At 36.2% G+C, this 27,907-nt stretch overlaps 3 protein-coding genes across 3 annotated transcripts; 1 reads left to right on the top strand and 2 right to left on the bottom strand.

Moving 5' to 3' along the window:
• Window positions 1–357: 357 nt before the first annotated feature.
• LOC135682422 (solute carrier family 35 member B1) lies at window positions 358–10,678 on the bottom strand. The gene is made up of 9 exons (XM_065197305.2): window positions 10,427–10,678; window positions 9,683–9,780; window positions 7,967–8,097; window positions 5,768–5,798; window positions 4,822–4,925; window positions 4,244–4,297; window positions 2,808–2,934; window positions 2,069–2,175; window positions 358–1,545 (listed from the first exon to the last, which is right to left on the bottom strand). The coding sequence occupies exons 1-9, from the start codon at window positions 10,564–10,566 to the stop codon at window positions 1,348–1,350; spliced, it is 990 nt and encodes a 329-aa protein (XP_065053377.1). The 5' UTR covers window positions 10,567–10,678; the 3' UTR covers window positions 358–1,347.
• Window positions 10,679–13,334: 2,656 nt separating this feature from the next.
• Window positions 13,335–19,260, bottom strand: LOC135682419 (uncharacterized). Its single transcript, XM_065197301.2, has 2 exons — window positions 18,277–19,260; window positions 13,335–16,853 (listed from the first exon to the last, which is right to left on the bottom strand). The coding sequence occupies exons 1-2, from the start codon at window positions 19,258–19,260 to the stop codon at window positions 16,632–16,634; spliced, it is 1,206 nt and encodes a 401-aa protein (XP_065053373.1). The 3' UTR covers window positions 13,335–16,631.
• A 203-nt stretch (window positions 19,261–19,463) lies between these two features.
• On the top strand, window positions 19,464–27,810 carry LOC135682421 (RING finger protein 32). The gene is made up of 10 exons (XM_065197304.2): window positions 19,464–19,595; window positions 21,263–21,425; window positions 21,773–21,989; window positions 22,589–22,731; window positions 23,036–23,068; window positions 24,771–24,895; window positions 25,572–25,680; window positions 26,005–26,117; window positions 26,642–26,699; window positions 27,262–27,810. Exons 2-10 carry the CDS (start codon window positions 21,393–21,395, stop codon window positions 27,475–27,477), a joined length of 1,047 nt encoding a protein of 348 aa, XP_065053376.2. The 5' UTR covers window positions 19,464–19,595; window positions 21,263–21,392; the 3' UTR covers window positions 27,478–27,810.
• Window positions 27,811–27,907: the final 97 nt, after the last annotated feature.

Below are 27,907 nucleotides of genomic sequence, written 5' to 3' on the forward strand. Positions count from 1 at the left end.
TTTTTTGTTGCAAATATATTAAAGGTAATCCTATCGCCATAGCTCAGTTTTCATGTTTTCGCAATGTTCGATACGGCTTAAAAATAAGAAGAAACAAAGGATATATTTGCATTTTTTATTTTCATGACTTTACCTTGATAAATTTCCCATTATTTCCCAGCCTAAAGGTCATCTTAAAACGTTAATTTAACTTGCTTTAGCCATTTGAATTTCGGCTTGCTATAAAAAGTTCGTGGCAGTGCAGCCATTTTGTAGGAGGGTGGTGCAGTACTTTGGCTCACCTAGTGTATTACATGAAAACTGTCTCTGTCTGACATTTAAAAACAGTAGGCTTGCTAAAAAACAAGAAAACACAAATTCAACATTTCCTACAATATAGGCAATTTTAATGGAAGAAAACTAGCAATTAATAGCAATTAAATGCTTATTGCTAAAGAACCGGAAAATAAATATCATCTCTCAGTAACTACTTTTGCTAAGTGTCAAGAAAATTGCAACTCTGTGAATGAAATTTATTACACTAGGTACAGGAAGCTAAATGTTTGCAGGGATGATTTTTTAAAGAATATGATGGCCAGCTAAGGCAAAAATAAATCTAAAAGCATGCAGCTTTAAAAATTGAAAAAGGTCTAAAAGTGTTCCTATTAAAATATTGTAAGAACAATTTTGCTGCTCTTTAGCAATTAGCCAAAAGAGCTTGAAACACCAACGGTCAATGTCTGCGATACACTGTCCCTTTTTTTCTTTCAGAGGTTTCGTTCACAAGTTTAGAAAACTCAAATGAAGCGCAAGACATTACAAAATCCTTTTCGCGAATTGCATGTAGTTTGCCTAGTCTATTGATATTGCTATAGGGAACGGCAGTTGGGAAGTGGTTGTATCAAGAAAACAAGTAAAAAGGCCCTAACAGGGCAAGATCAGTATTGGTTCTCGAAACATTTTTGAACATTTTATCAGTGAACATTTTGGGAGAAAATTCGAATTTACATTTTGGAAAAGGAAAATGAGAAAACAAGAAAATTCTAAATGCTGGAAGGACGATTTAGGCTTGAAACCAAGTTATGTCAACCACCAAGCCATTCATGGCCAAAAAGATTTATAATAAGTATTCTATGGACCGTATTATAACTGTAAAATTTCATAGCATGAAATTTTCGTTGAAAAAATCATTGCTTTTAATCTGAAATCCATCTAATTAGAAACAAAATATTATCATCTATAAGCTTTGTGGAAATTGAGTACACACTGGAAATCAAGGTTATAACAAACAATATCTATTTGCCATAAAATTGTAGAAACATCTACACCCGATATTCTAAATTCACTATATTCAATACAAAGGTTAAGCTATTTTCTACTTGATTTACCAAAGTATGCATCTAGACCGAGTCCAAGAAAGACAACAGCAACAGCATACCACTGTCTTGTGATTAACGAATTTCCAAAGAAGATGACAGAGAAAAGGATTGTGAAGAATTTTCTTGTTGTTGTTGCTATGGAGCAGGGAAGCGGTCCAAAATTTGATACAGTCATAAAAATGAAATTCTGCAACAGGAAAAGCAGTTATCAATTCAAATGAAGAAGAAAAAATGGCGAAAGGTTTAGCAAATGCTCCAACACTTTAAGGTACGCATCATTTGCTAAATTCAATAAAAAACTTCAGATTTTCGATGATCTGAACAGTTTATCTTTGGCTTTTATAGACCTGTCAAAAGCATGCAAAGAAGAACTTAATCACTGTGATATGAAATGTAATTTTGATCTGAATTATGCGGAGAAAAATGAACAGCAGTTTTTAATGTTCTCTGAAGATTCTAAAAGGACCTTTTTGGTGAAACCAACGACACAGAATAATTTTACTGACTAATGATATTTCGATACGATAATTATATTTAAAAATTTTAAACGCAATGCTCTTCACAGTTGGATTTGAATGTGTTTGCCGCATGGCGTGAAAAGGCCACTTACATCCTTACAACCTTCTAAAAACCCTCCATAAAAGGAATCAGGTTGAACTTAAAGTAACATCTAAGGTAAATTATTTAGAATAACTCTAATATAGCGTTACCTGACCAAGAGCGCTCATTATTGAAAACGCAAGCATGTTCTTCCAAACATACGGATATCGAGTACAAAAGTCGATAAATCTCCATACTTCACCAGTTGCTACAATTGCTAAAGCAAAAAAAGAACGATACGTAAATCTGAAGCCACTCATACCTCTTTTGATTAAACTAAGCACAAAATGTATCACTGATTACATAGAAGCAAGTAAAACAGAAGATCTGTATCCTGCTGAAATGCAACGGAAATGAAAATGCAACGTCAATCTCTCTATAAATTTCGCACATTGGTTTATGTACAAAATTATCAAAAGGCATTCAAGATGTATTGCACAAAAAGATCATCAATTTTAAAAAAGATTCATCGAGAAATTAATCTAGCAATCAAATGTCTTCCGAATACTGAGGTATAGGATTTTGGATGCCAATGATTGCTGAAACCAAAGTGAGATAGCCTCGTTATTGTGGAGTTCCAACAAACTTCGAAGGGGCTTCCGCATCAGGCCTAAACTTCTTTTCATAAATGTGAAAATATCAAGCAAAAAAGGAGATTGAAATATACAAAGGAAGGAAACTGGACAAGGAAAAGGGTGATAGAAAGATATAAAAAACCGGAAAACAAATACGATAAAGTAAAGTAAAAAAGCAAAAAGAGCTAAGAGAGGTGGAGAGGAATAACGGTATGCCACAAAGGGCCAAGCAATATGGACACTAGATAAATCTTATAAATGTGATTCAACTTACTGCAACCAAGTACAAGGATAGACCACATGTTAACAGCGAACATCATATGATGGGAATTTGTCGTCGCCTTAGCTCTCATTTTTTCTTGAATCGCACCAGTTAAACCATCCATTGTCAATGAAACGATCTGCAAATATTAACACAGACATAATGAAAACTAATTGAGGCAAAGCTTTTTTTAATTGTTCTTATATTCATAGTAAGGTAAACAATTCAATTGAGTATCAAAGTTGACTCTAGGGTTGCCTAGCTCGGTCTGAAAGCCTCTGAAACAAGTTCTTCTCTCGAGAATGCTCGATTGTTGAAATTCTCAAACTTTCGAGGTCCCTGAATATCTACAACAAGCTCTTTACATTCTTGTATTAAGTTCGTTGCGTACATTTTATATCGACGCACATTCAATCACTTCTAATCTTCTTGCTTTCAAAGACATGAAAGCAAATTCTAGCTTTGCCATACTTTTCCTTCTCTAATTTAACAAAAGCAGGCGACATCACTGGCTAATTTGCAACGAGGATAGTTTAAGTGTATCATTTGCATTGCAAGAGAACTCAATATGAAAATTTCTAAAAAATAAAATAAAGTTCGTTTCTAAAAAATAAAGTGGATAGCATGCAAAGAGAACTATATAAAAAATCGTGTCTAAAGATTTGCTTATATTTAAATAGAGGTAGGGTATTTCCCTATCAGTTGACTAAGAAGGGCCCTATCATCAGGAATTATATTTATACCTACAGGTTCAAAGCTGCACAGGATCGTAGCAAAGAAAGGTAGAAAGAAAAAATAAGAGAAGAAAAAGGGTTGACAGAGAGCGAAAAAAATATGCCTTAAAACGAGAAGTTCTTAGAGCATTTAAAAGAATTTTTCTAGAAAATGAGACAAGTTTTGCAAATATCTACTTGACGTTTCTGTAAATAGGTTTCCAACTCTTTGGAGAAAACAAAAGAGAAGACTGAAACAGCGAAACATAACAAACAAAATTAAAAAAGAGCGGGAATAGAATAAAAAAGAAACGTTCAGAAAAATTCAGGCTGACTACAATAAACCGCGCTAAAGCAATGGGGAAATTAACTAGGAATGAGCATGCTTCCAAACCCTAAAAAGAATTAATATATTATCTTGCGATCTTTGATTGATACTAAGTTAATTTAACCTTATTATGTGAACATTTTGGTCATAAAAGAAGTATTCCCGATCTTGCGACTAAACCTAAAATTATTAACTTTATAATTCTTTTTAATTTTTACATTAAAAAACATTTTGATATCACAGTTGTCCCTATTGAAGATCAGGGTTGTGATGAGTAAAGAAAAGAGCTCCTCCTCGAAGCCACTTGCAGGAAGTTGAAGATATTTTTCCACCGCTGTCTAATAATTTTCACATTTTTGATACATAAAGTGATTATTCTCTTTTTTGATAAGACATAAACTACATACCAAAAGTAGCTCTCCAAAACCATATTTTTGTTCACTTTTGACAGTAGTTTTCTTCTAAAAAACAAAAAGAGTATTACGTCATTAACGTTAGGCCACTGCTGGTATCATCAACAACAAGACCTTTCTAGCAGGGTATTAGCTAAACAGTAAATAACAACTTCAGCGGCATCTTGGAAAACAACATTTAGCAAGAAATTGAAGTAACAGTTTTGGAATTATATTGGTATTCCATAAATAAAAGTCTGCACTTCATCTCGTTAAAAAAATGTTTGCCGCGCAAACAAAAAGATTTGAGTTTGTGGATGGTTCAGTGGTTATGTTGACAGATTTGTGGTGAGTCCACTCCATGACCAAACTTTCACTTTGAAGCAGAAGAGTCGCCAGCACTCTGCAATTCCAGACCTAGAAATCACAATGTTTTGCCATATCTAGAGGAAGGACCACCCGGACAGTGCTCAGTAAGCTTAGCCTCTTAGCGTCCTGAAAAGATAGTAACAAATTCAAATGCAAGAAGGCTTCGCAAATGTTAACAATAAGCACAAAGCGTAGGACAGCAAAGATAGTTAAAAAACACCTACATCCTTGTAAAGAAAAAGTGCTACCCCCAGCACAATGAGCAGAACGCTGAGGTACTTCACGAGAGGATATCTTTTCTTGGCTAGAATAGCTCCTAGAACCATCACTAGAAAGGAAAAACACGATATATTACTTTGGATAATAAAAGATACCCTGGCGGACAAAATAAAATGGAACGAATTAGCTGCTTCTCCTAATAAAATAAGGGTATTATGTTTACTGTACACCTTCTAAAGAAGATTCTAATTTCACAAGACTCGTATGTCTTAATTTAAAAATGCATATAAGGGGAAATTGCAGGCCAAAGGTTCTTACAATAGGCTCTTACCTTAAAGGTGTATTACGATGATAAATCAGTAGTAGCTGGTAATAGGGGTATCTCAAGGCAAAAGGTGGCCAGGGGGTATTCCATTGAATAAAAATCCTATTATTCATCAGGCAGAAAAGGTTCTTAAAAACAAAGTGCTGATTAATGAGAGGTCTCTAGATATTGTTCAAAATATGAAGGGAATTCCGGGCCAGAAACAATTAGAGTACCACCGAAAATCACATCTTTTTCACGCTTTTTGGCATCCAATGGCAAACCTTGGCACAGAAATCTTAATAGTTAATGATATAAAGGAGATGGTTTGCAAAAAATTCGTTATCATGAAATTAATGAAAGTAATTCATTATTTAACTCTTCTGCTTATAAAGGATAGGATATATATAAAAAAATGAGTACTTGAAAGCGAACATAAGCAAACTTTGCACACATTCAGACAAATGTGGTTGTAAATAAGGTGGAGTCTCTATCACTTTTTAACTGTAAAAAAGGTTTAAATACATTGGAATCAAAGGATTTAAAGCTCAAGCTCGTCGTTGTTTCTCTGTTAATAAAAATGCAAACAGGGTCACGTTTACATGAACCTCCAACAAAAAGACAGACAGGTAAAACAAAGCAATTACCAGGAATGGGCTTGCAGGATTTTCCAAGGACCTGAAAAAAAGATAACGATAAGGTAAATCACTTACATATTAGCTAGCTATATAAATATATCAGGCAACCATTTTGAAAAAGTTTGAGACTTTTTTCACCAGCAATGTCGTAAACTTACACTTGGACTGGAATCGAAGACGTAATGAAACGATATTTTTTAAATGATAACCGGAACCGAATGTGGGATAAAAATCTTTTTTGCCGGAGAAGCTTGTTTGTTTCAAGAGGCAGAAACTTAGTTGAGAAAAGAAGTTAAAACTTAAAACGTTTCATCCAACAATCTGAAGTAAAGTTTCAAAGCGTTATCGCATCTACTTTCTTAGTCTGTGGGGAAACCTTTAAATTTAGTTTGTGGGAAAAAAGCGTCGAATTCCAGTCCCTAAATACCTCTGGGCGTTATAACACAAAATTTAACAGTTTTGTTACTCTGTAATTTGCTCAGTTTCAGTCTGCTCATCGACATAAGAACCGAAGGCATAGGGAAAAGTGTCCCCCCCCCCCACTTTTCAAAAACAGTGGTAAAGTAACTATCTTCGGCTCACGGTGTTGCCCCTTTTGCCTACACGAGCCACTTTTTTGCCTACATGAGCCCCTTTTTTGCCTAAACGAGCCCTTCACTTTTGAAATGCCTTCTTCGTCTGATTGTAACTTTCATTAAATAGCTCTTTCGGCAAGGCCAAGAAAGAATTTTTGACTCAGCAAAGAACTGCAATCTAATGAATTGTTGGCATCAAACTGGTTGCTCAATATATATTAGCTGTCTTGAAATCTCGGCTCTTGTAATGTGTGATTTAATACTTTAAAAACGACTGTCAAAATAGATAAGGTCAAAATTGTGTCTTTATTGGAGTTTCTATCGTAATGAAAACGATGGGATTGGCAGGAGCTGTTTTGGCGTTGGTCCCAGAATAACACTGGTCTCTAAAGAAGCGGCTTATTGTGGGTGGCCAAATGACAACAATTACTAATAAAAACAACGCAGATACAAAAGACTTTCAGCCAGAACAGGACGCAAACAATTTATGAATTAAAAAGATTTTAATTATCAAATAAAGGGCTTCTAATAAATTCTGTGTGCACACCTCAACTTTAATAAAAATCATATTATGGAGTAACTTCGACAAGCTGACTTTGTTTTTCTTTATTTCTCAATGTCTAATGACGTCCTTTAGTAAGACACGACACTATAATCTAAGTTTGAAATTCAAAATTGATGTGATCAGCAAGCAGAGAATAGAACCAAAAAGCAGGTTGAAAGCTTCTAATAGTTATAGGACGTTTGATAAAATTGACAGAAAAAATAGATTGTTCAAGAATCCGCTCAACAATTTAAGATAAGCACATAGTTAACATACATATGGCTAAATGGTAAGAAGGGTCGTGTTTTAGCAGGATTAAAAAAGTATCCATTAACGAACACAAACTGGAATAAAAATACCAGAATAAAATTCGAAGAAGAAATGCAAAACTTAAGGTAAGGCTCGTACACTGGTCAAAGAAGATGGTGTTTGTGAAGGGTTCATAATTTCCTGCCTTATATATATTTTACAAATTCATCTATGAAGAAAAGGGGCAGAACTTCATTTCCACACAAAACAAATGGAAAACGTACAGATTATTATCTGTTGACATTTTAGGGCTTCATCTCTTGACAGGGCTTTGCTAACAAGACTTAAATAATAAGTCAGACTGATCGAGATAAACTTATCATTCAACAAAAGAAAATAAAAACGTACCATATTTTGGCCAGTAAGATTCATTGAAACATTGCTTGAAGTAATCATATTTTGAAAAAATTAGATTTTCATGGTCTTTTAATGTTATTTGTACTTCAATCTTGCTTACACAGGCTACAAATCTTATGTGTGGCTCAAAATCATGATTTTATTCGATGCTTGTTACATTTAGAAACCCTAGATAGAGACCAAAGGTTGACCAATTTGCAATTAGAATTTGGAGAAAAGACAAGTCTTGTGTGGAAAGAATGATTTTTTTTCTTTTTTGTTACTAAATCTAAACCCAAAAAAGTTTTGGGGATAGTTATTAATGTTAAAAATAAAGAGCATGCTTTCTTTGCTATGTGCTACTCTTGATTCAATGATGAAAATCTGACAAGTGAAAAAAATGAGCCTAAAAAAGGTTAGACTCATTCTTTGAAGAAAACCTACCTGAGTTGGGTAATTGATATACTGAAGAGCTGTATTGCTAGCTAACATGGCACCCAGGTATGTAAGGGCACAAAGAAAGTATAACACTTTTGAAGTTTTATCCTCTACATCACCATGGTACATCTGAATAACTGGTGAAAAAGAAAAAGGTAAGCAGTTTCTGAAACTAATTATAAAAGTAAAAAGACAATGTGAAGCAAACTGAAGCTATGTATAAAATAAGAGACATTTGCATTGAAAAACAATTCTGAGCTACAGCTCCAAATCTCATGCTAAAAGCAATGTCTCATGCCTCATGCTAAAATCACCAAGCAACTGTTCTATAAACATGAGATATATGTCTTCCTATTGAACCAATGTTTTAAAACTGAGGTAGCTCTGGGGTAGAAACTGTTTTTATCAATTTTTATTATATCAAGATTACAAAGTCCATCCTATTATACTTAGTGTGGTGACTTGAAAAGCAATCAAAATTTCAATTCAATTTGCCTTTAAATCAAAATGGTAAAACAATGCTCCCATTATCTTTGGCTTTTCAGGAACATAATTTAATGGAAGTAGAAGTTTACAATTGTCAGTAGCTGTGTATGCAACTCGACTTTGGCCAGTTTTCAATTGAGTACTTAATTAACATATGTTTGGTTTTTATGAAATAGTATTGTTATAAGGAGCTATAAACAAAAGATATTATTTCAATCTGCTTTCACTTTCATCTAATGTAGCTAAGTCCTAACATAGAAAAGAAAGGAGAAGATAAAGAGAAAGGGAGATGATTTCACATTTGTTGATTAATTTTAGACAAAAAGACAAAAGATTAGCTATTATGGTTAAAAAAATCTGGGAAGCAAGTTGAAGGACAATTGCTCCAAATTTTACTAACTCAGGCAAGGAAAGAAAAATAGTGGGGCAAAAGGTCTAAAGGGTGAACATGACAAGCATGCAAAGAGGTGTTTACATATTTTTGGGGAATCAGACCAGGAATAATAGCTCTAAATTTCTTATGAATGAATCACCGATCACCAATACAATTCTATGAGAAAGACTTTGTGAGGATGGAGTTGTTAAAGATGAGAAGAACAGCCTTTGACTAAATTCTTTTAAAGAAACATAGAGAAAATCGAGGAGCATTACAAAGAAAAGAAAAATACTTCAAAGAAGGACAAATCTGATATTTCTATATAACATAAAGGCTGTGGTGGTGAAAAAAAATTTCACACCCTAGAGAGGATTGTAAACATTATAATTCATTCTATAGTGGTTCAAAAGCAGATACTTTGATCGTCAGAGATCCAATGTTTTCTAAAAAGTCTCAGTAGTAAAAGTCAACCAAGCATATATTTTTTTATCTTTAAAGGTAATGTGTCCATATAAAAGGGCTGTGTATACCTAACTTGTCAAGTAACATCAAAATAACGGCTTGTGATTGGTCAGTAATCTTGCAATGCAAAACTGCTCACATGAAAAGCCAGCCTCGCAGCAGTGTAGATAAACAGAACGACTATAATGGCTGGGTCCATGACATGAAAAATTACACCTTTCTGAAAACCCCAGCAGAGTTGCTTGCTTTAGTTGGACACATTACCATTAAGCTCAAGCCTTAGCATACAGAAGACAAACTGAGAATCCCTTATCAATAAATGCCAGTTGATCTTAAAGAAATTTCTGGTTATTACGAATAACAGTCATAAATTGTTAAAATGAATTGAGAATACTTACTTCCATATGCAAAAATGGCATTTACTATACACTGACAGAACACCAATGTTGTAGGATACGTAAACTTCTCTTTCTGTTCGCCATAAGGTACTCTTGTTCTAAGATAGAAATGAGAAATATCAAGAGCGGCATTGAAAATTATGCTAAACAAAATTAACAGCACGACATCTCTTGCTGCTAACAAAAACTACAAGATCTTTCTAACACAATTAATATGTAGAGATCAACACAAATCTAAGATATAAGAAATTTCCACTTCAATTCAATCCCTTGTTGTCACACTATATTGCAAGGTCCCTTCATTAAAACCAACATAAATTTCATGTACAACAAATGTCAAGTAAATGAGATGAAATTTTCTGGGGTTTTAGGTAAAACCTTTTCAACATTTTAAATTCACAGTTTGATAATTTTTTTCAGGGTAAGGACAATACAAACCTGGCCTCTCTCTATAAATATTGATTTTATAAATTGATACTTGTCACGAAAAAGGGTTTTTATTACTTGTATAGCATACTTCTACTTGTCGCTACCACCCGGCTTATTTGCCATGATTTTTCCAAGAAAAATCTAAGAAATTTTTGGGATTGATAAATTTTGTTATTTCATAATAAACAACGAATACAACAAATAAGATTGCATTTTACTGAATGTGTTCAAAACGATCTAAGGAAACGAAACCCATGCCATGCTGCAGCAATAGGCCGATGAAAGCGCCTGGCCTCTCTGTTTATAATAACTTACATTTTTTCTTGTAAAATCCCATAGTAAAAGTAGCATACAAATATGCCAACACAACAAAAAATAAGCTTCTTAGACATAATTGGTTCGTCTGCCACTGAGCTTTCTGGCTTCACTTCCTCAATGTTCACAGCATAGGCCATCCAGCTCACGATTATTTTCAAACTTCACGATATTCCGTGGTTGTATTACACTCTTCCAATCCTCATTGGCCAATCATCTTCCTATGATATTCATTCGTCAACAAGTAGAATAGGAATATAATTGTTGTTGTAGTTGTTAATACATGTGATACACGAAGATGATGTGGTGGTATCAACCCACTCAGTGTATTATCCTATCTCATGGTATCAACCAAGCTGGGACAGTGCCCTGGGTCCAAACCCTGGCGGAAGGGGGGGGGGGCTATATTGGAAACTGACCTTTTCTATTCTTCAACGATGATGCCTCATCATTCCATGCTTTCTCCCAAAAGAACCTCAGAAGGCCCTAAATTTGATGTTAAAGTATGTGAAAGTAAATCTGTGTTGTTAATGTTTGATACACTTCTCGACAGTTTAGGCTCAGGCTAGCAAAGTTGGTCTGTCGAAACAAAATAACATTAGAACGAAGGCTTTAACATGTCACGGCTTTGGGTAACAGTTTGAACAAGACTCAGGGCCTAAAATAAGCGTGGATCTGACTGACTTTGTGGAGTTGTAAATTAAAAATGTGGACCTGTAATTGTAGAAAGTGTGGATTTGTAAATAATGCATGTTCTTAAAAGTGCAGCATAAAATACCAATCGAAACGCCTAAGAAAGAAATGGGAATATTTTTCCAATTGGCAATGAATGCCCAATCCCAGCCTTATGTATTGCATCCATTTTTTTATAAGAAAATTGCGATAAGAAATAAGCAATTGATAATAAAGAAGAATTGAGAAACTTCAGAGCTCGAAGCTTCAGTAAATGCGGATAAAAATCAATTGCGCTTTACGATATTGTTGTGTGCTATTTTGAAGTAAGATGGACTCTGTATACAGCTTTAACTTCAAGACATCATCTCAATTTAGTTTGCTTTCATGACTTGCTTCAAAAAAGACACTGAGTCTTCAGACCAAGACCGAGATTACGATTAACTGCCCGTAATGTATTTTGGGGTTTTTATGTGATATCTTTCAGTAGATTTCAAAAAAAGTTATAAACCATTTCAACTAAGGTGTTTTAAATTGGAGAAGCATTGGAAAGATACCTCTCAAGGCTACATCAGCCGAACGATTATAAGCCTCTCGGTGGTAGCTGGGAGGAACATTCGATTGGGAATGTTGCATAACAGGGACTAAAGTCCTCCTCAACCTTTTTGCAATAATAGGTTAGAAAATGTTTTGAAAGTTTACGCTAACGAACGCATTAGTAGAAGTTCTGCTGGGAACACGTTTTTGTTCTTTTTGATGGTGCTTTATCTTGTGTGATCAAAGATAAATTTTTATTTTATCTAACTCGGTTTTGTATTTTTATGTTAATTGAAATCTTCTCTAGATCTATATGTTTATGAATAAGGACAGAAAAAAGCTAATATTTTCTGAAAGGAGCGGTTTCCGGTGTTTTAAAGGGCGTGGCCGTAAAAAAATTTAGAGGCAATCCTGCTAGTCCCGTTCCAGCTACTCCCTTGTGGGCTGGTGCCAGTGTGACCTGATCTAGCGTAATATTAACATGAAATTGGCCAAAAATCGTCATTTTGCATAAAATCTAGCATAATTTGGAATCTAGCATAACTCTGGAATAATTCTGATATTATTTAAAAGAAACATTGTTTCCATTGATCCATTGTCTAACGTTACCACATGCAAACACTTTACACCAGCATCTGTGGTTTCATTTTGGGAGTAAATTGTGACTTCCCACCTTCAGGATTTTGCCAGTTGTTTTGAATGGTTGGCAGCCACATATTTTGTGGTTGGCAGCCAAATGCAGCAGCTAAACGCAGTATACAAAAGAGCTAAATTTTTGCTAATTATTGGGAGTGATACCGTAATTAAAATTTGCTTTGTAGGTTACAAAAGTTTTCACTTGCTTTGATCTAAAACTGATAAATTTGGCTATCAAACCATGGATCTAAATTGCCTTTTTGTTTATGAAGAATGAGTACACTGGGTTGTCAAAAAGGCCAAATTGCAACTCTGGCCACTTTTGATATTCTGAGCGTGCATTAGCCTCTTTCTCGAGCAGGGTTGCCATGATTTGAAATCTAGCATAATTTTTGCAAATCTAGCACAATCTTATGACGAATTTGGCGAGATCTGGTGCGTGGTTTCTGTATTACAAACAAGATGGGGGTAAAGATCATGCTTACAAACTGGGCGAGAAGAGAATAAGAAGAAACAAGCACAATCTGTAACAAGGTTCTCGTTTATAGTATCAAAGCTTTTTGAAGAACAGATTTGATGGCAAAGAATTTGATGGGCTGAATGCAGTTAAGAACTTTCCATAAGTAAACAAAACTTAAGAAAGCTTCACCCAGCTTTTGTCCCGGACATCGCAGCAATCCCTAATTCTGTCTATGCAGAGAGGCTGATTCCCACCTACAACAAGATAGAAGCAGGTGGGGAAAGCAGCATAGCTCCAGAAAACTTATCAAATAGATAAATATTGCAATTAATATGCTTAATCTCGCAAGTTTCGAGTTTCGCGAAAAGCTGCAAAGATATGGTTTCAAAAAACCAAAAAATACCAAAGTGAAGGAAGCAAGCATGGCACTCGACACAAATTCTAGGCTTGCAGAAAATGTTAGAGTGAACAAGATTTTCTGTAAATATTTCCTGCAATTACCCTTCAACCCCCAGTCTAAGAGAGAGAGAGAGAGCTTAATGGTCAAAGAGCTTGAAATGTTTTGCCTTTGAGATCTGCTGATGAGATATATACTTACAGGCCTTTATCTATGCACGAAATTTTATAAATATGCCACATATTGAACCGCACGCTTGCTCTATTATGAAATACACGATTGTATAAGCAACATCTTGTACAATTACTGTGGATTGGTAGGATGATAAAAAAAGTAAATATTGTTACCACTGGCCATTTTGTTATAAAAAATGATTTTTGCCGAATCGAAGCAAAATTTACTGAAGGAAACAAAATTATTGGGGGATTGGGTATCGAGCCTCCACACCCCCGGGAAATCCGTCCCTGGATATTATACCATTCTATGGTCCCATTGTCTAAAATATCATCCTGAAAAGACATTTTTGCAGTTTTTATTGCAGCTCTTTGCCTAATTGCAAAAAGACAGCTTAGACCCTTTTATCAGAACCTTCTTTTTTAGCTATCGATTTTGCAAACGGATTTTTGATTTCTATTTTCGTGTGAACCTAATAAATAGCTTGAACGGTAAACAATAAAGAAAAATCACCAAGAAACAGGAGTTCTCATGTAAGACATTCCAATCTCTCCATAAATATCTAACATTAAAACATAAAAACCGCACCAAAACTGCTAAATGAGCGAGTCTTTTGATCAACAAAAAACGTTTTGGGAAGGCAACAGGGGCAGCAGAAGTGGGGCTCTGGGCGAGATTTGAACCTCTGATGATTCAACCTCTGATGATATTCAAAAAGTTGCAACTGCCACTGCCCTATCCGTAACATGATTCGTGATCCCTCTTTGACAATAGACCTGATACCCTCTTCTAACAACGATGGGTATGGTCATAAAGTAGGGGATCAGAGAAAACGTTTTTTTCTATTCTTTGACGCTGAAAAGTGCTCTTTGTGTGAGCAAAGTACTTCACATGGAGGGAAATCTCAGAGCAACAATTTTCAATGACACAGTGCACAGTCACATTAAGTTCCTAAAAATCCGACAAAAGGCGGTTTATAGGTAAGATTTCCTTGCGCTAAACCTTTAAGATCGCTAGATATTTTGTAATCCTTCTTATTCAAAAATTTATGCTCAGTGTTTCGAAGAGACTTTCCTTGAGAACAGACAAAACGGCAAGAAAGATTGATTCGGGAACTCTTCACAGTATATATAAAGGCATTCCTTGAATGACGAGTAGGTCAAATAACATTTTGCTAGTAATAGCGGGATCAACAATTACAAGGAAAGAACACATCGATCATGTTTACAATCTTCCCGGCAAAAATACGAAAATCTTTTAAAATCTTTCCGCTTAGGCTACGCTCTGCTGAAAAATAAGAATTAGCAACACAGTGTTTAAACTTTGTTACAAAGCACAAAGAACAGAGAGCAAAGAAAGGACCAACAACAACATTCTTAAATACGAAATATATAAATAAGCTTCCGCATTGTCACCGAACTTCATAACTATTACGTCACTTTAAAGATATGAAACTTTAGGAGCCCGGTTACAATTTATTGTCATCATAAAAGTTAACGAGAAATTCAAATAAGAATGCGGAATTTTGACAAGGAAATTTCTCCTGCATCGGGGAAGCAACATTGGTCCTCTTAGAAATAGCAATAGCTAGACTATCTCCATAGACAAGAAGTAGTAAAAATTCTCACTTTGATTTATACCTGATACAAGCCAGGTTCCCTAGGTTATCTACTAACATCTCGTATAACAGGCATCTGTTGATGTTAAAAATTATAAATCAATACAAAATGATTGAATCATCAGTGATTTCTATGCTAACATCTGATCAAATATGGGAAAGGAGATGGCCTTAAAACTATATGTAAATTCAATCCGTATATACCTATAAGCGTTTTGCCATGCCGGTATGGTTAAAACCTTTGTTTTTTTTTGCGCTCCGTTTACACGGTACCGGTATAATATTATATCGCTTAAGGAAAATAAGTGAAGCATAACAAAAAAGGAAAAAGGATATGAGATAATAAAACAGACACTACGACATTGCCCAAAAATTCTACCATTATTTTCAAAATCGCTTAGATTTTCGATTTTAATTAGCTCTCTGTCCTATTTACTGAGGATTGATTAGTAACCAATTCACTCGAACGCCGTTTATAGTGAGCTGTTGTTTGCAAGATGAGTGGCAAGTCAATTTGTAGGAGAGCAGCAATATATTAGATTTGACCACGAGAGATCTCCAACCAGGGTGCATTCCATTTTTTCTCTCCGCCGGATATTTCCGCCAGCATTTTCCTAGGGCAAAATACCCGCCAAAACCGAAGGGGCAAGAAAAACTAGCCGAAAATATTTAGGGGTCCATTTTATTGTTCAATTAAAATTGCCTGAAAGCGAGGTTGGAATTTATTTTTCATCTCAAAGAGAAAGTTTTGAAATTATTTTCGTTAATTTGAATGATGTTCGACGCCAATTTCAGTCATTTATTTATAAATTTGATGCAGTGCCACGCCAAAGCCACGCCAAAGCCACGCCAAAGCCACGCCAAAGCCACGCCAAAGCCACGCCAATACTGTTAAAGCTAAAAAAACCACCAAAATTCCCGTGGAAGGAAGGAAGGAAGGCCAGAGAAGGGCTATTTTCCATGCAATCGCAAGAGAAAACTTGGACAAATGATTCGTTGCTCAATCTTACTTCCTTTTTTAACATAATTTCGGCACATGCTGGTTTATTTGTGCAAAATTAAGGAGGAAATACAGGGAAGTAAAGTATCAACACCACTACTATATCCATAAAACGTGACGCCAGGAGGCAGCGAGCACAGGACATTAAGACAATGTTCTAGGTCAAATGTAGTTAAAACCACATACAATAAAAAACTAACCACTCCCCTTACTATTGAACCACGAATGGTGGGGACATCATAAAACATACGCGTGAGCTTTATGGTTTACTACCTCCTCCTCCTTATACGAGCGTAGGCTTTTTCTTTTCATTAGAGTTTAAACAAGTACATGGATAAACGAGGCCGTGCGACCTTTTAGGGCCTGCTTACACGAGGTGAACCAGCCCTTAAGCAGAATAATGTCACCTTATGATCGTTGTTGACAAGCGTTTACACGAGAACGCGATTCATCCTACTTGGCCTTTGTCCCTTGGCTGACGGTTTGATGGTATTCTTTACACGCCTTGACGATATGAAGAGGATTTTTCAACCCTTGTTTGTTGAATCATGATGATAATCGGCGAGAATGCTTGAAATTTTTCCGGGATTCGGAATGCCTCAGTGAAATAAATCATTCCCTATCTTAAACCGTTGCTGTTAAAGAAGTGCGAGCAAGTTCTAAGGTAGATGACCAGCGCCTACGCGAGTCCCCTGTCCTTCCAACAATCCGTCACAGTGTCTGCAACTTCTTTTGGTCATTTTGTCTCTTCTGATTCGCTTTCTTTAGCAGTCCCATGCTTTGGAATATGCTGATGTACCCGTTTTTGACAAACGATAAACAGTATCCAAAAAGAAAAGGGTGTGTCAAACAGTTCAAGAAGGTAACGAGAGTAAGGTAGCACTGCACCTTGTAAGGGACGTCCTTCCCTGATATTGCAAAGCACACTGATACCTGCGAACGGAAATAAAATGCACAGATAACATATCAACACAAGTAGCTATACTGATGACACAAACAATTATACATAATATAAACGTGGTTATTTTTTGATAACATGAGCTGGAACTGGTCAGTGATAAGTTTGTCTACAGTGGTTGCGTTTGATTTTTGACTATGAGCAGTACAGAAGCTGATAGGTGGACAATAAACGTCCCCTTCTAATGATAATAACTCAGGGAGAGAGGGGAGGTGTTAATAGAATTATAAATTTTTCAGCACCTACGGTTTCTTAGGCATACATCTGATCTGGTTAAGCATAAATTCCTAACTAAGGAAATTTTATATAAGGAAAACCCACTCTCTATAGTAATGAGAAGATAAAGATAGAGTAGATACAAAGCATGATCAAATGTATCCGGAATGATCAAGGATGTGGCACCTAGAAGAAACGCCATAACACAGCAAGTGCTAAACACAGCATCTCTGCTTTGTTCGTTATGGCCCAAAGCAATTTACGTGTAAAATTCTCGCCAGCTGTCTGATTTGAATGGATTGACTACAAAGTCATACTTTTCACAAAGAAGAACTGCTATTTTTAGACCTCACTTTGTACACTTTTTCGACTAAGCCGATTAGTAGGCGAGTAGAATCTCAGATTTGTCTGCGCATAAAGTATTAAACGCCTTGTTAAAACAAAGGATTGTACAAATCGTGCACAACTCCTGCATCCTTTACAGCTACGAAAATGTCGCGAAATCTCGCTCATCTGAGTGAGCAGCAAATTCTTCCAATGTGAAATGTGGACGAATCACACATAACATTAAAATTCGCCTCCAAACGCATCTGCTTGATTTTCCTGGAAAGAACTTCTAATTTCACAAGCATTTATGATGAGCTGCGAATAAGTGATATCAGTACAGTACTTTTTCTTGAACTATTTTTGCCTTCTACCGAGATCAGAAAAGTGCTTTGGGGCTTTCCTGACTTTTACTATCCGTATCATTACTTTTATGGCCAATGTGTCATGCCTTGAGGTTGTCAAAGCTTGTGAAAATTAATCTGCGGTCAGTTTTGGATATGATTGGTATAACCTGACAGTAACAAAACCAGCAAATAAATTTTCTTTGAAGGCTTTCTAGATTGCCCATGTCGGTCAAAAAGATACCATTATAACGTTCCTAGGGAAATTTGGGTTCGGGGACCCTCAGATTAAAGGGGGCGCTGAGGCGAGGTCAACATACCTTTCTAGAACCAATTCGGATAATAACCCTTTTTCCGGTGTTGGGTCAAGAAGCTTCTGATTTCGGGTCATGATCTTTCGTATGGTGAAGCTTAACTAAAAGGCTTGACTTTTATTCAAGCTGAGATTTGTTAGACTTTCAGACTAAAATTTTTAGCAAACAATACTCAAAGTTCAACTCAATAGATTTCTTACCAATACTGGCAGCCAAGTTGCTAGAAACAAGAGGCCTTGAACACTGACCAGTAGTGCGACCTCTTCAAAAAATTTCTCTTGTGATCTTATCCTGCCAGATAGGACAGCAAAAAGAATATAAATGAGAATTAGGCCACAGCTTCCAGATGCCATTAGAAGTGCAAGGGGGAAAATGTACTCCTTTTCTGTCGCCGGAGTTGCAAAAGTAAACAAAGTGCAGACTTCGGTTTGTAGCACATCGCTATCTAAACGACTTATGTTTGCATTGTTAAGAGTTGTTGAAATTTCCGGTGCAGTTGCAAGATTGAATGGACCAAGGCCAACGAGTGGAAGTGAAGGTATGCCAATGGCCAAAACAACAACGAATATCAACATGAACCAAAGCGGTCGCCTTCGAGAAATGCTACTTGACGTGCTTTCACAACTGCTTCCAGATTGATGAGACTGGCTGGACTCTGTTACTAATGAAATCTGAGCTTCGTAGCCGCACGTTTTGTTGACAGTTCTAAATTCCTCTCCCCTGTACAACTTAGACGACTGATTAAAGTGAAGTAAACAAGAGTAACCTGTGATTGTGGTTAAAAACATCGACAGCAATTTGTACGAAAAATAAGAGCAAAATGACAAGGCACAAAGTGTCTGCACCGTCACTTTTGAGCGAGAAACTGGCCAACAAACGAGACTCTGCATGTCCTTTATAAAAAATAACGGCACGACAAACATGTTGCCAAACATCTCTGTGGCTATGAAGGCGATAAGATAAACTTTTATAGCTCTTGAGAGACCTATAACCGCGGCATCGTACTCTTTCCATGCGAAATTTATCAATGTGTAAAATGGAAACGAACTGAATATCAAGCTGACAGCGGCAGTCATCAGTAGCATCCATCCTACAGTACTGAATGAGGAGCAATTATCAAAAAGAATTGGCGACTGTATCTCTGACATGTTGTCTATGCGAGAACTCCTTCCATGACAAATCATGAAACCTCTCCCTTGCGGCTGAACAAAATTCGCTGTTGTTCGATAATATATGATTAGCCTTGTCTTAAATGAAATTTTACTTCAAGAACGGAAAACCGCAAGAAACTATACGACTGTCAATTCTGCCACGGGCAAAACAATAACCTCCTGCTGAACGCCTCTCGAGTGATAGCAAAGTGATCAAATCAGGATGACAAATAAATGCAATGACAGATGTAAATTTGCTTTGCAAATATCCAGCCAGGCCTAGCAAAATCCTTCTGGCATGCATATAACAGACAATGCTGCGAAGCACTCAAGAATTTGTGGTTTCCGATCAAGACGACCAATATCCAGTTAAGAATTTATCAAAATGACGTTTTAAACGTTTTCTAGAAATTTTTGCAGCTTAGGCTTAACTTTCAGGTCCCTGGCTTCTCTGTTTCTAACTCCCTAGAAAGCGAGATGCGTAATCCTGGCTCTTAATCTAGGTTCAAAAAGGATCAAAAGGTTACACTCATCTGACACCACTTCTCAAGAGCTCAGACAGTGTCTGAAGTTCTCCTTCTCGATATTTGTTTGCTTTATTCTGGCTCGGTGCGTGGTTGCCGTTATATAACTATGATTGCCATGCCATGAATAAACAACCGAACTTCCTGGTTGTGTCACAGGAAGTTCAAAACAAAGGCTTAAAAAATATTTTCAAAACTTAGGTATAACTATTCCTAATTATATCCTTTTTGGGGGGGCGGGGGCATAAGTCCCACAGTTCAGATAGTTCAGTTTGAGTTTTTAAAAGAAGCTTTTAAAAGTTTGATTCCATAACATACAATATTCAACATTGAGGATAAATATGTAAGTACAACACACTTAAAAAATCCTAACTACATCGAAATTGGATAAAATACAACAATGGCACTAATTAATTAAGTACAAGAGAGAGGCGAAAAGAGAGAGAGAGAGAGAGAGAGAGAGAGAGAGAGAGAGAGAGATGTGCGCGGGGAAATTTGATGAGGTGTTCCATTGGTAGCTCGGAACATCGAGTAGATAGCATTCATTTATAAATATTATCAAATGTTGGTTAGCTTCAACAAAATTCAAAGCGATGTATCATAATGGTGACTTACAAGTTTGCAAATATGTACAAACTTTCTTTGGTAATTATTTTCAAGAAAACGGGCGTTGGGCTTTCGACGAAAGCAACATACTGATGATCCAAAAGGGAATGCTGGTCCAGCACTTCTAGATATCGCACAAAAGCACAGACTTTAGACCATATTGAAAAGTACTTTGATGTGCTCAGTGGTGGATTACTTATGCAACCTGTGGGGCCTAGACCCCCGGCCCAGAATCTTTACCGAGCTTCAAAAACTTTTTTGGTATCTTCAGTCGAGGGCAGATTACTTGATCGGGACTGATTCAATCAAGGTACCAAACACTCCAACCTAAAAATATTTAAAATCGGGAGTTTTTATAAATTCCCATGAAATATTGGAATTTGGTCCATACACAAAAGAGCCCACGAAAATTGCAAAAAAATATCGACAAAATACATTAGTTCCTGCAAAAACCAATCTCTTAAAATGTGGTTAGGTTATATACTTGATAAAAGTAAAACTTTATCCTTTACATTATTAGTTTTGCAATATAAGCTAAATACGTTAATGATTTGCTATGATATGAAATCTATTTTGGCAGTATTTGGCCCTAAAATATGTTAGGCCCCCGGCCTTGGTATTGGTTGATCCGCCACTAGCTGTGCTACATAAATATCTGCTCTGATAAATGAATGCTTCCTGTTAGTCCCGTGTCCCTGGTCAAGGACCACGGAACATATATTACAGATTGAGGGGGCTAAAACGTTTTAAGGGGGCTGAGCATGCTAAAAGCCAAGAGCAAGGCAATTTGTTCCATGGTTTACATTTTGGTAATTATTTGGGGGCTAATGCCTCTCAGCCCCCCGCTACCGCGGTCCCCCTACATGCTGTCAAGCTAGAGCTTTTTCTCTTCTTTCCTGTGGCAGGGAGGCCAGAGAGGGCAGAATGCACAGAAATATTTGATGATTTGAAATATCATGAAAATCAACTCGTTACCATAAGGATGTCAAAACAACAACAACAACAACAACAACAACGGCTTATTCTCGGCTTAAAATGACGGCGCGAAGAAATGATCCCAGGCAGAAGGTAATGTAAAATCAATCGCGGTAATTTTGCCCAGAATTAAATGCATTGGAGCAAGTGATTGCAAATGACTGCAAACTAGAGGAAACCATTCACCAGAGTCGGAGGAGAAATGGTTGTGATCGCACTTTTTAGTGCACTTTAGTGGACATAATAGGTTTCCTTGGCCTACAATGATTTTTCTGCGTTTGTTACCCATGAAAATTACATTTGGATGGTAACCTAACTTGTTCCTAAAAAAGTGTATAGGAACATCAATCACTAAATAATTTATTGTTGTTATGACCCTATCAGTAGCTAGATACCAAATTCATTTTGTTTTCGTATGGTTTTTGTTTATTTTTTCTTAGGGAAGTTTACCAGTTTCAGCAGCTGCATTGCAACAGCATCTAGCTAAAAAATTTTCACTTGAAACTTCAAAACCAAATCTTAACAGAAGCAACAAGTCACTGAAAGAAAGGGCGAAGCAATCAAAACAAAAGGATGTTGTTAAGAAGGGAAATGCAGAGAGTGGATATATTGGAGTTGAAAAGGTCTTGGAACCTTTCAGGAACAGACTCTCCTTGGGTATAACATTTCATCTTGCTTCTATATATATTTTGTATTCAATCTACTTTAGTTCAGTGTCATATTAAATTTGTTTTAAGATTGGAGTGAAAAGAAAAAGAAAAATGGGGCTCAGCCTCAGAATCTCTTATCTTAGCACCACCTCCTTGAGTATAAAAAATGCAGATGATTTGTCTTTTGCTTAAGTCTCTGTCCCTTAAAAAGGGGCATAGAGCAAAAGGAGGTACAAAGAGAAAGAAGAGGTTATCGAGTAGAACCATAGGTCCCAGAGTTGCAGGTATTGTTGTGATTGCCAAATAAATTTTAAATGTTGCAATTGATGAAAGCTCTAAAAAGGAGAAACTGATGAAGAAGTTACATGACTCTTAAATCTTACTTTGCCATTTAGGAATCAGACCATATTATTGGTTTATAATTCAATTCAGTAGATCTTCATGAATACAAAATCTATGTTATTGTTAGAGTACTTCTGCTGTCTCTAGAAACCAAATGATAAGCAGCAAAGTGGAAGTTATGAAATTATTTAGCACATCATCTAGAATTGAATCTAAAGTGCAATAGTCTAAATCTAATTTTTCTTTACTGCTTTTCATATAAAGCTCAAAGGCTTGGTATACTGGATGCCCCAGAATCACCTTTATCAGAAGATGAATGGAAAAATATAAAGTCGAAGTCAAATGATAGACAAGATTCAGCAAATCCATGTGCTATATGCCAGGAGCCTTTTGCTTTTGAAGCACAGGTAAATATTTATGAAAGTTAAAATCTTACCTGCAGCCTTTCTTAATAAGCTATCCATAATTGTAGACTTTATGCTAATTTTGGGAATTAATCATATGAGCTTAAATGTTTGTACAACATGCCACAATGAAAGTATGCTCTTCAACTTTTACCAATTCAACCTGAAATAATTTAGAGATGAATTTCAAATCTACCTTGTTATAATTTTATATAATAATGTTTATAAATAATTTATAAATGTAAATAATTATTCAGTTAGGCACATTATTCCATCTAAGTTCAATGAAATATTTTAACTTTTTCAGGTTTTGCTGTCTTGCAGCCACGTGTTTCATCATGTAAGTTAATAAAAGTATATTTTAGTAATAAAATTCTATATTGCCAGCCATTGCAGACAAAACATGCTTCTAATCTTTGCTGATAATATTTTTAGATTTATGTGGTTACACATAAAAAGGATTTGACTTTTGACACTTCATTAGAATAAGGACAAGCCTAATTAAATTCTGTTGTTTTTTTTTGTTGCTGTGGTTTTATAGCATGGATGGTACTTAAAGTGGCAGACTGGCTCAGAATTTTCAACCCGTCACGAAGAACTTGAGGGGGCCTTGGTGGGTGTGACTAGAAAAAGAAGGGTGTGGTCAAGTGCAAGGACAGTTTTAGAAAAATATCTTAGGGGAGCGTGCCAATTGTTAGATTGCGGAGTAGGAGATTTTCCAATAAAAGATTTTCTGATGTCCAAAATGGAAGGTACCTTCTCGCCTGTTAACTAGCAAATGAGGTTGTGATTCTTGAAAAGTTTCCTTCTTTAAGTGTAAATAAAAATTCAAAACTTTGAAGGTCATCTCGTATAGAAACAGGCGGGCTCTAAGGCCAGTCCTAAAAAGGGTATTGGGATAGGCTTTCCATTAAAAGCTTTATCACAACACTTTCTTCAGTCAATCATTAAACAGAATAGGAGCCATTTTTACTCAGGTAAAAATGCAAGCGATTGGCTTTGCAACACAAGCGATTAAAAAGGCACACAAAAGTTGCTACCTGAGGTGGCACCATGGTTGTCACAGAAGGTAAGGACATTTTCCAATTTCGATGCTTCCAGTTCACTGAAAAATGCACTCTTTAAACCTTACAATACAACCTTACCCTTAGAATTAATATCCGCAAGCAGAATGGTGTTTGATGGTTTTAATTGATTTTCTGGTAATCATTCTTGCCATTAGTGCACCCAACCCTGAATAATGTGGAGTTGGTTCTCACTGGTTTCAACTTGCCAATTAACAGTTGAAATATTAACGTATCAAGGAGCGAAGAGGATTAAGTTGAAATGAAAATTAAAACAATTAAGTATACCATCAACTATCATTGATTTCTTATTTATGCTACCACTGAGTTTGCTGAGCAAGCACCAATCTGAATCTACAGAGTAAAGAGCCGATTCATTATTCTTGGGGGGATGTCACACTCCCACCCTATCACCTATCCCCGTAGCACCATCCCTGGTCAACTGAACATTTTATTATCATTGATCAATTTTTTACCAACATAACATGTGTGGTACTAATTACCTGTTTGTTAAAAATAAGCACTTACTTTTTACATATTATGAGATGTCCATCATTAGTAATGGAGCATCGAAAAAGGCCTCATATTTTGTAGAAGGGGCCCCTTTTCAGCAAAAAGGGGTCCTTTTTGCAAGATTGGGAGGAGGCCCACCATTCACTAGCTGGTGGGCCAGTCCGCCACTGGGTACTTCTGAATGAGTCTTAATACTTATCATCTTACTAAATTGATGCAAATTCTACATTTTCCTGCTAATATGCTTGATATACATTATTATGAAGTAATTGCTAAACTTTGGACAATATTTTATTCAGTAGGCCTATCAAGTGTAACATTAAAATCCTTTTGCTAAGATGATTCTTATTAAGCCTTGGAGTTTCTGCTCCTCAGTATTTATATGGATCACATTATTTTGTATCACTTTCTTTCTCTTTTGTTTTGTTTTATATGCATCAGAATTTCCAACTTATGGTCTTTTAGGTTTGTTTGAAATCATTTGAGAAGCTGTCAGGGAAAAAGTCATGCCCAATGTGCAGAAAACAGGAATATCAGTCAAGATTGATATTTGAAGGTGCCAAAATTCATTTAGATAGGGCTGCTACAAGGTATGTTGCTGGAGAGTCCAGCTTCAACAGATATCCAGCTGGTACTTGAAGTTGTATTCAACTGACTTCAGTAAAAGGTGTTAGCATTACACAAGCAAAATAGAAGTAACTTAAATTATGCACATTAATTCTAAAAAATCTTTCGATCTTTTTTACCTCACAGTTCAGGTTTATCTTGCCTAGAGTTTAAAGTGCTTTACTATAAAAAGGATCATTTAAATAACACTTTTAAAACAAGAACCCACAGAATCAAATTTTTTTTCATAGTGAGGTGGAGGGGGTGGGAGTTGGAACGTCATCCATAGACGAATAAGAAAGTTGTCATACAAAGACATACATGGAGAAAAATTTAGGTGCTTTCTGCCTACTGATAGACGGTTTTAAAAAAAATAAATATTTTGTGAAGAAGCTGAAGATTTGTAGAAACACTATGAAAAATTATATCCAGCCTAAATTTATGGAGATAAAACCAAATCTGGGCTTGAAAAAGTCATATAATGAGGTTTGGAGAAATTTGCAAAATGAGGTCGTAAGTCGAACTGCTCCCTGATCACTATATTAATGGCTTGCATCAAGCTCTTCTTTTGACCATGTAAAATCTGAAACTGGCAAGCACAATTTTAAAGAAGGTCATGAAATTATTTTCTAATCGTCAAGAATTATCGTCATTTTTCAGATTACAAGCATGCTGGCGTGGCTATGTAGTTCGGCGAATGTACAAGAGGTTCCGAGCTATGAACCCACCCAAAGACAAACGCCTTCGAAAGACTTTTTACGAAGCTGAGGTTTGATATAATCTGATTAGTTCTCGCTGTACAGTTAAATTCAGAGTAATATACGCCTTCTATAAAGCATGATTAAATAAAAATTTCAGGCTTTTCATAAATTTTGTTTTGTTTTTTCTTAATCTATAACACTAGATTTCTAAATTCCTAAACTTCCCAACCATCTTTTACAAGTCGCTTTTGCAAGTTTATATGATGTCAATGGCCTCTCCATCATTTGTTTTAAAAATTTAATTCACTGTCAGACAAAAGTCGTTTTTTCATCTGCTCTCCAGCCTTTCGTGCACATACTTGAACTGATTGTAGAAATGTCTCCCTTTTTAGCTGTCAAAATTGACAGACAAATTTCTGCATTCTGTCGAGAAATGCTCCCACGAAGTCGATGTTCTCATGAATGAAATCGACAGTGACTTGGAGTACAGCAGAAGGGTACTAAGGTAAGTTTGTCTGTTGCTGTTGCTAGAAACCGCATCTCCTCAGGGCTACTGCCAGTGGGTGTACACTTGCCGTCATTGTGTCGCTGAAACAATGGCAACTTCTATGCAGATTTGCGTTTGTCAGCTGTCTCTAGTTTACTGGATTAAAGGGCAACTTACAGGTCGTATAATCAGTCTGCCTATGCCACCCAACGTGTGTAACGTAACTAGACCTAAAAGCTTAATAAGTATCATCTTTGGTAATTTAGCTTTAGGAGTATCGAAATTCATTCAAGACAATATCGTCCAGAAACATAAATGGGGAAGGGGTTGAAAGTCAAGGAGATAAAGTAAATTTGGGTGGGGACATTCAAGGTCCATCGCCATCATTCTCTATTTGGACTCGGTTCACTGGGATCCCTTTATACACCAGACATTTTCTTGTTGTCACAGCTGCAAACATCTTCACTTTTTAACGGAATTATGTTTTAAAATTTCCCCGTTGTTATTTCCCAACCTGAACTAAGGCATATAATTAATTGCAGATCTCTTGAAATAAACCAGAAAGAATTGCAAATCGACTGGGAATCGGTGCAAGCTAAGGTACGTAGTTATCTGCTACATGTCTACTTACATGCAATAATGCTACGTCCGACATACTTCTTTCACACGCAGTTATTACAAGGTCCCCTGTGTCTGAACAATGCGTTTCCATTTTCCAGCAACATGTTACGTCTGAGCATGTTAGTAAAACAAAACTCCTAAAGAGAATATAAATTGTGATATCTCAAGATCATTGTCTAATATCAAATATCATTCAAATATATCAAATTTCTTTCTTCGCAAATTTTGCAATGCAAACTTCAATAAATGGCCAAGGCATTAGAGGACACAGGGTATTCATCTGAATTCAAGGCCAGTCTGTCAGTCGTAACCATCGACGACACTATTTGTCCATTATCAAATGAGATTCAAAATTTTTGCATACAGAAATCATTTTTTTACGATACTCTTTATTATTTGCTTAGTTTATGCCACGCCTATTTCAAGAAGTGGCAATGTGGAGCGCCTTGATTTTTGTCAGATTTTCAGTGAGATTTTCGGTACATTTGGCATTTATTAGAACGCAAAATAAGAAACTGCAACTTTAATGGTTTCGTTCTAGGCCTTGCATATGGACCTTCGCGAATGCCCGATCTGCCTAACGTCGCTTGGTGAACCAGGAAAAGCATTGAAGGAGCGTCCAATTGCTTTGCTATCGTGTGCACATCTGTTTCACGATGTTTGCCTACAAACATATGAAGAATGTAACCTCGTTACCAAACACCAGTGCCCTGTTTGTCGTTCTTCGTATACCAAAAAGAAGTTTCCCGTGACTTAGTTCTTCGACATCAAGTCAATTTCATTCCGTCGCTAGGTTTGCGATTTTGTTACTGCAGAAATAATTGGATGTCGACATTCGCATAACAACGTTATACCTGACCAGTTTGGAAGATTTCAGGGAACCTATAATGCATACATATTTGCACATAGCAAAACTGCAGTGAAGAATGTCAAACAGCATACTAGATTACAAATCTTTTTTGTAACAATCAAAACTCACTTCTCCCTCAAGATACGTCGTTGTTTTACACGGCGAAAAATAGACAACGTGAATCGTTTGTAGGGTTGGCAAAATTAAAGCAAATAAGATTTTTATCTTATCATCAATTCATGTATAAATTCAATGACAACAGAGCATATTGAGATCTGTAATGAAATACTAGGAAAAGGTGATCTAGCAACACTGACCACTACAGCGAATAAACCAT

Source organism: Rhopilema esculentum, chromosome 16, assembly GCF_057945365.1.
Source record: "Rhopilema esculentum isolate cy_ngs chromosome 16, ASM5794536v1, whole genome shotgun sequence".
NCBI lineage: Eukaryota > Metazoa > Cnidaria > Scyphozoa > Rhizostomeae > Rhizostomatidae > Rhopilema > Rhopilema esculentum.

Bases quoted from the DNA above. Each gene is read 5' to 3' on its own strand.
- LOC135682422 (XM_065197305.2), bottom strand. From the start codon at position 10,566: ATGGCCTATGCTGTGAACATTGAGGAAGTGAAGCCAGAAAGCTCAGTG. The intron at 9,781-10,426 runs GTAAGTTATTAT...TTTCTATCTTAG, and splicing joins GGGATTTTACAAGAAAAAAT to AACAAGAGTACCTTATGGCG. The intron at 2,935-4,243 runs GTATGTAGTTTA...TAATATTTGCAG, and splicing joins GTTTTGGAGAGCTACTTTTG to ATCGTTTCATTGACAATGGA.
- LOC135682419 (XM_065197301.2), bottom strand. From the start codon at position 19,260: ATGATTTGTCATGGAAGGAGTTCTCGCATAGACAACATGTCAGAGATA. The intron at 16,854-18,276 runs GTAAGAAATCTA...TTCCGTTCGCAG, and splicing joins CAACTTGGCTGCCAGTATTG to GTATCAGTGTGCTTTGCAAT.
- LOC135682421 (XM_065197304.2), top strand. From the start codon at position 21,393: ATGACGGCGCGAAGAAATGATCCCAGGCAGAAG. The intron at 22,732-23,035 runs GTAAATATTTAT...TAACTTTTTCAG, and splicing joins CTTTTGCTTTTGAAGCACAG to GTTTTGCTGTCTTGCAGCCA. The intron at 24,896-25,571 runs GTATGTTGCTGG...GTCATTTTTCAG, and splicing joins TTAGATAGGGCTGCTACAAG to ATTACAAGCATGCTGGCGTG.